Source organism: Suillus paluster, assembly GCF_016628075.1.
Source record: "Suillus paluster strain FC165 chromosome Unknown EDB91scaffold_11, whole genome shotgun sequence".
NCBI classification, from domain to species: Eukaryota; Fungi; Basidiomycota; class Agaricomycetes; order Boletales; family Suillaceae; genus Suillus; species Suillus paluster.
In genome coordinates, this window is record NW_024537571.1 from 812596 (window position 1) to 823861 (window position 11266).

The 11266-nt window shown below is 47.8% G+C and overlaps 3 protein-coding genes across 3 annotated transcripts; 1 reads left to right on the top strand and 2 right to left on the bottom strand.

The window, feature by feature from the left end:
• Positions 1–1412: 1412 nt before the first annotated feature.
• On the bottom strand, positions 1413–5694 carry EDB91DRAFT_1079858 (uncharacterized protein; the record flags this gene model as incomplete). Its single annotated transcript, XM_041315173.1, has 17 exons — positions 1413–1694; positions 1750–1860; positions 1910–2040; positions 2102–2198; positions 2256–2312; positions 2370–2500; positions 2564–2667; positions 2856–3442; positions 3722–3811; positions 3880–3926; positions 3982–4108; positions 4481–4525; positions 4605–4667; positions 4901–4914; positions 4996–5327; positions 5440–5538; positions 5615–5694. 17 exons carry the CDS (start codon positions 5692–5694, stop codon positions 1413–1415), a joined length of 2397 nt encoding a protein of 798 aa, XP_041180267.1.
• Positions 5695–6146: 452 nt separating this feature from the next.
• Positions 6147–6919, bottom strand: EDB91DRAFT_1079859 (uncharacterized protein; the record flags this gene model as incomplete). Its single annotated transcript, XM_041315174.1, has 5 exons — positions 6147–6276; positions 6326–6566; positions 6616–6649; positions 6728–6780; positions 6832–6919. The coding sequence occupies 5 exons, from the start codon at positions 6917–6919 to the stop codon at positions 6147–6149; spliced, it is 546 nt and encodes a 181-aa protein (XP_041180268.1).
• Positions 6920–7872: 953 nt separating this feature from the next.
• EDB91DRAFT_1235984 (uncharacterized protein) lies at positions 7873–10990 on the top strand (the record flags this gene model as incomplete). The annotated part of the gene is made up of 15 exons (XM_041321393.1): positions 7873–7919; positions 7947–7997; positions 8055–8128; positions 8183–8551; positions 8604–8610; positions 8657–8822; positions 8879–9000; positions 9122–9477; positions 9524–9709; positions 9760–9898; positions 9949–10363; positions 10448–10601; positions 10650–10705; positions 10745–10861; positions 10883–10990. The coding sequence occupies 15 exons, from the start codon at positions 7873–7875 to the stop codon at positions 10988–10990; spliced, it is 2367 nt and encodes a 788-aa protein (XP_041180269.1).
• Between the last annotated feature and the right edge of the window lie 276 nt (positions 10991–11266).

The window sequence follows — 11266 nt, forward strand, 5'->3', positions numbered from 1 at the left end:
CGCAGCCATTAATCGCGTGCTGACGAGCAAAATGCGCGGAACCTGACTGGACACAGGTCGAACCACAAATTAATCAATTATTTTTCCGTCTTCGCACTTACACATGCCATCGTGACAGTCGATTTCAACAGTCATATCCTTTCGAAAACTGTTGCAATTCTCGTTTAGCTGCATGTTATGCCGGGGATACCTCCTGTCGGAAGTAATCCAGCCGTAAACGATATAGTCTCCTGCTGCTGCAGAGTCGTGACAGTGTGTAGAGGCGATATAAGATGTTAGGGAGTGCACAACCCGTCAGTGATGTGCGCCCAACAAGCTATAGATATCGGGTGGAGTTGAGCAAATTTTATGATGTTGAGCTGCAAGTTGATGCGTCAGGAATCCAGGCGTCATAGAGATGACGTGAAAAAGAAACGTGCGTTCTCGACAGCGGATTCGAGCTGGCATTTGACCTTGCTTCAAGATCTTAGGTGGCAATCTGGTATTACAGATATCATCTATTTGAGAAGGTGGATAGGTTCTTCCTACATCGCCCTGAATACTATCGGTTACGGTCTATTCGTGATGAGCCTCCATTTCGTGAGTCACACTTTTTGGCCACCTGGGTTACCCAATAAGTAAGCCTTATTATACTGGGTGATCGAGCGCCTCGCTAACTATTACATAGCTTAGTTGCGTTATATCCCAACACCAGCATTAAACCTCGCCCTAAATACAGCCCATAGTGTGATATTCATGCATGATTGTATTACATTTGTAAGACAATCATGATGCATGAACAGTTACTGCACCTTTTGAGGCACGCTGGTGAATCTTTGCAAATTCCTAATGCATCAGTGATGCATTAGCGCTCTAGCTCACCGGGGTGCTTCTATTTGCCCAATTTGGCCATACAAAAAGGGGAGCGCTAATGCATTAGCGCATGCATTAGCGCTCTAGCTCACCGGGGTGCTTCTATTTGCCCAATTTGGCCATACAAAAAGGGGAGTGTTAATGCATTAGCGCTCCAGCTCGGGGTGCTACCATAATTGCCTAATACAGCCATACAAAAAGGTGAGCAGGCTTCCGTTACCCCTTACCTTTGGGACTATTAAATATTGGGGCTTCCTGTACCTGGCTTCGACATCAAAGTTTGACCTGGCTACGTATACCCCATACCTTCATTCCTGAGCTCTATCATTAAATAACACAAGTTTGTACTTGGCATTTCCCGAACGTCTGAAAATTGACGAAGTCCATAGTATTGTGACAACAGCATTTCCTGTGTGCCCAAATTTTTTTCAAGTCCTCCAACCAAGAGTGGCGAGAGTCAGAATGTTGGGAAGTCCATACGTGCACCATGATCCAGAGGTTATTAACAAAATTAAATTCATTATACACAAAGTACGATACTTCCAATTGAAGTAAATATGCTACAAAGTCTTTGACTTTTTAGACCCATGAATTACATCCTCGCCTTTGTGCTTGCTGCCCTGTTTTGAGTTTCCACCAATGACATTGTCAAGTTCGCACCGGTTAAAAGGGACTGATGGGCATGCCCTACCAGTACGTTGAACAGGTTGATCATCCTCTGGAAGAGGAGCAGGGGCTGGCTGAGATGCAGGATTAGTAGGAAGTGTGGGAGGTTGAGGCATAGGAGGCTGAGGTGCAGGGATCACTGGGGCTGGCTGAGGCGCAGAGATCACTGGGCCTGGCTGGGAACGCAGACGCAGGAGAGGGAGGTATAGGAGGCTGAGGTGCAGGGATCACCAGGGCTGGCTGGGACGCAAATTCAGGGATCACTGGGGCTGGCTGAGACGCAGAAGAGGGAGGCGTAGGAGGCTGAGGTGCAGGGATCGCAGGAGAGGGAGGCGTAGGAGGCTGAGGCACAGGGATCACAGGAGAGGGAGGCATAGGAGGCCTGAGGCACAGGGATCGCAGGAGAGGGAGGCACAGGGATCACCGGGGCTGGCTGGGATGCAGACACAGGGATCAACGGGGCTGGCTGAGATGGCTGAGACACAGACGCATCAGATGGAGGGATCAGCACTTCACATCCCCCTGGAGGAACAATGGGCGACTGTAAGTCACCGGTCTCCATGCTCAGGTGTGTCATACATACCTAGGTCTTTCAGAGATGTCTCAAGAAGAGCCAATGCAGCGTTGTAGTCGGCACGTTGAAGACTGTCATAGTCAATACCATCAGTGCGTGGTTCATGCTAGAGGAATAAACAATGTTAGTCATGTGTATTATTAGTAATGGAGGCTGAGCTTACCTCCTGCACACCATTTGGCTGTGATGCATTAAAGTTGTCAGGAATCCAGTCCTTCAGCTGATAAAGTGATTCCTAAGAGTCTGACTCTCCCACAGTTCCAACATCGTCTCCTACCGTCTCAGCGACCTCATCTCTCTCTCTCTCACCAACCTCACTGCTAGAGTCATCCTCGCTTGACTCATCTGAGTCATCATCAAGGTCACTGGCATTGTCCTGCTCAACAGCCGGTAGAGTTTCTTCATACTCTTAACAGTTGCATTTAATGTTAGTAGGTCTCGCAATCTTCATATGACTCCCACACCACTTACCAACACTTTTCTCTGCAAACCTCGCATATGCCCTAAGCACCTTGCCATATCTATCATACAAGTCTGAGAATTGCCCTCCTGTAGTGCATTCTCCAAGGTGGTAACTGTTTCAAATCAATCAATTGATCAATTGATGAACAGTATCACAGCCACCCATGAGGACCGAGAATTTCCATCCTCCCATCATGTGGCTTAGGTGTTGGAATATGCGATCTAACACACCCGGAAGCTCAGTGGATTGCCCTGTCCACTTGTCAATTTAGCGGTGAATATCCTGACCAAAGGTACATACCTCATCTTTGTCTCATCGTCTACCTCTTCCCTTATCTTGGCTCTCGCAATCTTGCGAGCTTTCCTAAACTTCTTGCACAACAATTTGTGCTTCTTCCTAACTCTGTCCTTTACAGTGCTCGACTCTGCCTTGTATTTCTCCGCGGTGATCTCACGACGTACAAGGAGCTTGGAACCATGAGAGGTGATGTTTCCCTTTGCAATCACCTCGTCGGCTGACTGCTTGACGTTGTCCGCATAGTACATTTGGGAGTAAACCTCCACTTCCTTCAGTGCCCGTGGTCCCTTTGTTTTCTTGCCTCCTACAAGTACTTCTTCAATGCTGAGGACCCCCCTGGATCCGCCCGAATGCGCAAGACAGCGTTGGATTTGTTTGCCAGCGATACCAGCACATGATTTGCTGCGACTAGTGGTCAGCAAAGACTTTGTTAATGTAACAATGGTATGCACAAATTTTCGCTGTTTCAGTGGCTCCTTAATCACCTCCTTTTGTTCATCAGTTAGATCATTCTCATTCTCGACGTCGGGGAAAAATTGTTTGTGGATCAGCCATTCAGCGAAGAATTTCTGGTTGATCTTCGGCCAGAACTGTGAGTAATTCTTCGAAGGTATGCATGTCCGATAATCAGCTGACAAAGACTGCAGGACTGCTTCTTGCTCGCAAGTAGGTCCACTTTTTGGGCGCCATTGTGTCAAGGACAGCACACTGTCAGCAGGCCGCAGAGTGTGTTGGGGGGAGGGGAGGGGGTTCGTGTACCAGGAGACCCGCACATAACATTTAATGCATTATTTTAGTGACATTACCGGTATCCATGTAAATACTTCGCTGTCAAAATGAGGATCTCTTTCAAACATCTATCTACATACAAAGAAGCAATTTTGGCATCCAGCCACATCACCAAGTAGTTTCTCCATCTCCGAGGCCGCTGTTGTGCAGGTCATTCGCTGCACTGCGCACTGAACACAACCGCAACACTCACTGTATATCTACATGAGCTTGAATATGTCTAGCGGTGAAAAAGCACTGTCGAATGTGGGCTGCCTTTCTGCACACGAAATAGTTCTGGATCAACTGCAAATAAATGAGCAACAGTCTGGACTACAGTACAAGTACATCTGAACCACACCTCTCGGCAGTTTTGGTATCCGCGCCTGGATTATGGCCTCCCCCAACCTGCTAATCTTCAGCTCCCCACCCTGGTAAATGATACCGGCAAGGTACATATCGCACTCAGGCCACCAAGTGAACCAAGCCTCATAAATAGATTCAAAGAACTCATCATAGCAGCTCGCAGCAGTGTGAGAGAATTCATCATACCATTCAGCAAGAAAGGCACGTTGAGCTGGAGACGTTAGTGCTTCAAATGTTCGAGTCATTGGAGGCAGTGAGTGCAGGATGGAAAGAGTGACAGGTAGGAGGTGAATCCTGGAGGCGATGAGCGCGGGAGGTGAATCCCGCTTGATTCAAATAAGGGAGGCGATGAGCACGGGATGGAAACAGCAGGTGAATCCCACTTGATTCGAATGAGTTCTCTGAAAGAAGGAAATGTATCAAAGTCATGCATTACAATCAACACGACTCAATCTCTACCTTCACTCAGGCACTTCACACTCCTGCTCACACACAAAAAAGACTTGGAGGTATGTTTGATGCCCGCTCCAGAACTTGGCCTGATGCAATTGAGTAGATGTCAAACATGTGGCAGCCAACACGCGAACAGCATGTGTGGTTAATGCCCCGGAGACGTACTGTGGCCTGACCAGCAGGAGGTGGACTTAGAGCTGACCTGCTGACTGGGAGTCGAACTTGGAGCTGACCAAAGATCAAAAGAAGGAGCTGTGTTCAGCAGAAAAAGCACGTGGAGAGGTGAGCCACCACAACCCATCGCCCGATTGGAGAGCTGACAGTTGATGATGGTGGATTTTAGACATTGTTGAGTTGGTTGGGGTGGGCATGGCTGAATGTGAGATGTGCTCATTCGATGTACGGTCGTTCGGGGTGTTGTGGGACAGATGATGGTCGTTGTGTGAAGTACCCTATCGCACCGGACTTGCTGATGCTTGGCAACAATGAACAAGTGTGATTAAGTGATATGTAGATGAGCGCTAGTTCCATAGCTGTTGAAATAAGAATCCGTTACTGTTATACTTCTCTCGCAAGTCTGTATCGTCCACCAGAACATCACATAACACATCCTCCAGCACAGAGAGCACGCCCTTGACAGTTTTTGTGGCAAGACTGACCTTGGCATACCTTTTGCCAGTACTAATTCCCTGCACAAGTAAGTCATTTTCCACCTGCTGAGTCTTGACGAATATCTCATCTATCACTCCTATGACCGCCTGAAGTTTCTCTGACGACTTGGTGTCCAAGTACTCCAGCAACAGGCCACCAATAACTTCACGAGGTTGGCCTCCAAGATAAGTCGTCAAACAATCTTGCTTGTGGTGCGTTTTATTCGTCGGTCCGCCACTGATAGATACATCACGTTCAGAGGTACATTCAGAGGTACTTGAATCCTGTGCGCCATCCCTTAAAAGCGCTCAGAATGGAATGCACTTATGAGGAGATTCGAGTCACTCACGCCATTGAAGATGGGCTCAGTGAAACATTCCCCTTGTCCTGCCTGGCCCGTTGAGAGTGATATCTGGATTTGCGCTTCAAATTAATGATAGACTGATGCCTGTGAGATTGAGGTGAGAATATCAGCTGTGTCATAGCCCGTACCAAGTATCAACTACAAGTGTATATTTACATACTGTGCATAATATGAATGTCCATGCATTCGTTTGGCTTCTCTACATTCTTCAGGAGTATGATACAGTTTCGGTCGACCCATACATGAGGATGACAACGGAAGTAGAACAAAATTCTTGTGACTGTCAATGTTGGTCAGATTTGGGCTTTGCAACCGGTAATTTTCGTCTGACTTTTATAGGACTTAAACCCACCAATGTCAATTGACAGCATACTTTGTCCTGACATCTGAACACACTCCTCACCACATATTCAGGTAAAAATCCTACAGGTCTACAATAGAAATAATGTCAGTCTTGATTCGTGTGATCCAGTGCAGCTGCCATTATAAGAATCATCTATGAACGGTGAAAACATGCGCCGTCAACCAACCATCAACCAATTTCAATCTGCCTGATGCTTACATTTCTGAATTTTGGAATGTATGGGGCATATACCATCATTATTGGGCAAGAAACTTGCAAAACACACATAGGATGAGTACAAGTGGGTACATAATTTGTATATACATATGGTAGGTATCAGAAGGGCTTATTAGACTGGCAACTCCTGCACGGTACCATCTTGAAGAGCCTGTGCATATGCCTCATCAGCACTCGCATGAGAGGAGTACCATCCAAAGCAAGCACCAGGCACACCAATGACATGGGAATGCACGTTATGCCTATAAGAAAATTAGTGAGTCTGCTAGAATGAATGAACAGGATACATACCATCCTTGAAAAACACCAGTCTCCCGCCTGACGGTAATAACGTACCAGCGGGCAGAAGCTGAAGTGCTTCCATGAGCCGTTGTAGTGGCAATGGCTGGAGTCGCAGTGCCTGGAGTCACAGTGCCTGGAGTCGCGTTAGGTACCACAGTGTTGGCAGCAGTGTCACCAGCTGGTCCAACATCAATGGTGGTGTTCAAGGAGCTTAAACTGCTCACAGAGGTCCAGGCACTCTGCACCTTGTCTGGCATCCTCCATTAGAAACTGTCAAAGCTGAGGAAGTAAGCACTTACCTCCTTGAGACACACCTCCATGCTGAATCTGAGCCTCACACACATAACAAGTGTGTGTGTGAGCACGAAAAACACAAGTGGGGCAATAACCGACTGCAATCGCTTCCGCTACCTGTTCAGGCAGGTCAGCCTCAGGATCAGCCTGACTGTGGGCCGCCTTGAGGGCTGAAAATGATTTCAGCGTGTTGACCTGCAAGTATTATTACACTGGCTTACTAAGCTGATCATGCAGAAGCTCGACCGCAGTAACCAATTCAGACAAACTGAAGGTCTGTTCCTTGATGAGCATAGGAAAAACTTTCATTTTAATTGAATGGGGGTGCAAGAGGGAACAGGACTGGATGATGCTAAGTGTGAAGGGGCTTGGTGGCTAGTGGTAAGTAAAATCTCGTTTCAATCGCATCTTATATCACACTCACGTTGACAAACTCTGCCGAGCACAGTTCTCGCACTACATAAGACTTAGAGGATCCCAAAGTACAGTAAGTGATCCTCCTTACGATTCCTTACGCTCATTGCTCCGACAGCCCGCACTGGAGGATCCTAAAGTACAGTAAGTGATCCCCCTTACAATTCCTTATGCTCATTGCTCTGACAGCCCCACTTGCATCAGATACGACATAGAAGACCTCCCCTACGATGTCAAGCTCCAGCGATGTTCCAGCTGTCCCACCCATCCCACCCATCCCAACTGTCCCACCCGTCCCACCCCCACCAGAAGTAACTGTCGTTCCAGTCGGGATGCTGCCTTGGACATTCCGTGAAGTTAACAGTCGTGGTTGTGGACGCGGACGTGGACAATGTGGCGTCAAGCTTGGTCGTGGTAGCGGGTGTGGGCGCATGCAATCTTGTTTCAATGAATATGTAGTCCTTCCTTCATCTAGTGTGCCCTCTGCTCACGAGAGTGTGAAATTTTCCTCCCTGTCACGTGGTCTTTTAACATCTCGCCAGACTGTCTTCAAAGATTCAGGTACCCTCCTGTGTCGCAACTGATCTCGGCACTAACATCAGCGACTATGATCATCCCTATTATGATCACTCTCCGATGGATGAAGACACACCACTTGAAGCGGACATAGGAGATCAGGCCAAGCGTGATCGCACACCTGCTGTTCGTGCAGAACTTCCCACTTGCCTTGCACATACTTACCCTTTCTAGGATAATCCTCTCCATTGCTGGATAGACCATGGCCGTGAACTGTTCCTTCTTGAAATGCTCTGTCACGATGGAAGAGGCCATGATTCTTTGTCCGACTTATGCAGGTCCTGCAGGATGAATGTCGGCTTGTACCGCTGCAAAGATTGTTTTGCCCCTGATTTATTATGTCAAGCGTGCATTATTTATGCTCATGCTCATTCACCAGTGCATCGTGTGGAGGTGAGTGTTTTTCTCGATCGAGATGCTGCCCATGATTGATGGGAACACAGAAATGGAACAGTGCCTATTTTCAAAGCGTAACCCTCAAAGATCTCGGTCTTCGCATCCAACTTGGTCACAAGGTTGGCGACTCATGTCTGCTTCCTACTTGAGCCTACAACAACGATTTTATTCTGGTTGACACCCTAGCTATCCATCCTGTCGCCATAGACTTTTGCGGGTGTGATAAAGCGCAATCCCACGTTCAACAACTCTTACATGTCAGATGGTTCCCTGCGACAACCAGCGACCCGAGAACCGTGGCTACTTTTCGTGTGCTCCGTCAATTTCACATTTTATCATTCGAATCGAAGGTTTCTGCCTACGAGTTCTATCACTCCTTGGTTTGCTTGACTGACAATACTGGTCTTTTGAAGCGGAATGACCATTATGAGGCATTCATGCGCATGGTGCATGAATTTCAGCATCTCAAGATGTTGAAGCGAGCTGCCCGTGGACACGACCCATCTGGCATCGCTGCCACGCAGCAGGGTGATTGTTCGGTATTATGTCCAGCTTGTCCTCAATCTGGGAAGAACATCCCTGGATGATTGGACACTTGCTTCGAAAGCAAGGAGGTACATACTTACTTAATTTATGTCAACAACTTCTTGATGTCTCTAGATGGTTGTACACTTCATTTTTCACCATCGACGCTAACTTTCGGCTCAAGAGATGGATAGTCTCGAAAGACACCGTGGATCCCAGCTTATCAAATGGGTGGAGTTATTTTGTCGACGAGACTGCATACCGGTCATATCTGAACGATCATGGCATGGAGACCCAGGAGGTGCGTATTCAATTTTTAACTTACATAGAAGCTCATGTTAATGGGATGTAATGCAGAAAAGCTCATGCGCTAGTCACAACGCGGTGAACATGGCAGAGTCCAAGTCATCGAAGGGCCTGGCAGCTACAGGACTTGGCACAATCGATTGTGCGCGCCATAACATGAAACTTCCTAACTGGTGTGGGTGACTTGCAGAAAGGCAAGAGGTATGTACTGTTTCAATGTTCGCGTATTCGCATCACTGACTTACCAACCTCAGATATATTAATATGGATTTTTTGTTCTTTTCGACCTTACAGCCACCGCTCTGTGGAAGTTCTCAACATATCATATGATATTGCGTGCCAATGGCACAAACATCTCTGGTCTAGAATGGCAACACTTCCAGAAGATTACCACCTTGATCACACTTCCAAAGACATCCGCTTCTTTGTCCCTAAGTTCCACCTTCCCATGCATATCGCAAAATGTCAGACATCTTTTTCTTTCAACTGGTCTCATTGGGTTGGGCGCACTGATGGCAAGGCTCCGGAGCGCGGATGGTCTAATATCAACCCTGTGGCATCTAGTACAAAAGAGATGGGCCCGGGCAGTCGACGGGACACTTTGGACAATCACTTCGGAGACTGGAATTGGAAAAAGGTTGTCAATCTAGGTAAGTGGTTGTCGTCCCCCGAAGATGCAGCTCTAACTACTTTCAGGTGCAAGCTTGCTACATAAGATGAAAGAAGCAATGCGGGAGAAGGCTGGCTTCCAAGTGGCCTTCGAAGAACTCAACACAGCCATCACTGAACAACATCGCACAACCTGGGAAGCCAAGGTAGAACAGTGGGAGGCTAATCCAACCAATACGAGCATCCCAAATCCGTTTGAGGTGAAGTCAGTTGGTACGTGTCTGCTACGAGACTTGTGAATGAAGGAGCTAACTTATTTTTAGCAATCACCCAGGCTGGCGCTCATCTGAGGCTAGCAGAACTGGAGGGTCGGGAACTCGAAAGCGGTGCAGATGTATCGCTGCATCCTGAGGTCTCAGCAGCGGTTTTGATTGGCTTGGGGCTGGACTTAGAAGAAGATCAGTGAGTTCCATGCATTTGTCTCCTGATTATGAAGCTGAGGGATTTTACAGACGACGGGTCGCTAGGTTTGCGAAGGGTCTCAGTAATCATGTGACAGACACACAGAGAGGGAAGTTGCAGTGCCAGAGAAATGTGTTACATCGCAAGATCGAGTCGTGGCGCACAGCACAAGCGCTGTACATGCCTATCGTGCAGAGCATCCTCTCCACCTCAACTTCGACCTCGTCAACCTCTGTGATTGAGTGTGCAGAGGACTCAAAGCTCTGGCTCCCTTTGGCTATCAAAAATCGTCCATGTCCCACCCACCTCCGACTTTACGAGTGGGAACTCCACCTGGCCCAGGCACACAACGCACTACAAGAGCTCCGTCAATGTCTACGTATATGTTCATCACTCCTGACATACAAGAAGGTGTGGGTGTGCGGGCAGGGTGCAAATACGAGGGCTCAGAATGCCTTGGAACGTGTCCTTGGATGACAAGCCGCATGCACTGCAAGGTACCATGCTGCATGGGATGCATTAAATACCCTGGCACGACAACTTGGAAAGGTGGGGTGGCAAGGTGGCCTTCGGTCACTGCACCCCGATGATATACGACCACTGATTGATCCGGATATCATGCCTGGGCAAGGGAGACGGAAGTTGACATGGATTTGGACCATGACTGGCGTGGATAGTAATGGGGATGGCACAGATGACGAAGGTGAGTTGCAATGTTTGGAATCACAGGATTAACTAACATATATCATAGGTGTGAGGGTGGAATGGTGCAAAGCGCGAGCTCGCATGATGCGGTGGGCCGAGGAGGTCGAGCTACTCCATGAGGAAATGTGATGTGTTCTCAAGTTTTTTGAGTGGCAGGCCAACTGGTGGGTTGAGCAGGGGCATTGGCATACTGAGATGGACGTAGAGTGTCTTGAGGGCGTCCGCGCTTATGCTACCAAGCAGGCAAGCATTCGCTGGGTGTTTATGGATCATTTCCAGATCTTATGGTCTCCCTTTTTATCATCTGACAGAGCTCTCTCAAACATAGACTCAGATGATGATGCTGACCTCCTGGATCTCTCAGCGCCGCCTCTCCCCGAGATGTAATGTACACCATACATTTATTTGGCACGGATTATATGTTTTGCACGGAATATATGTTTTGCACGGACAGTCTATTTTGTATGGAAATGCGGGGAAATGCTTCTTCTAACTGTACCTATGAGGGGAAGGTACTTCTCATCATCATGATCGATTCTTGTCATCACCGGTCCTTCCGATCGAGGACCAATTCAGAAGTACTGGGTGCTGAGTGTCCTACGGGTGACTGTCTTACAATGTGTAATGGCTTGATGCATGATTATGCGTTACAAGTAGTAAGCC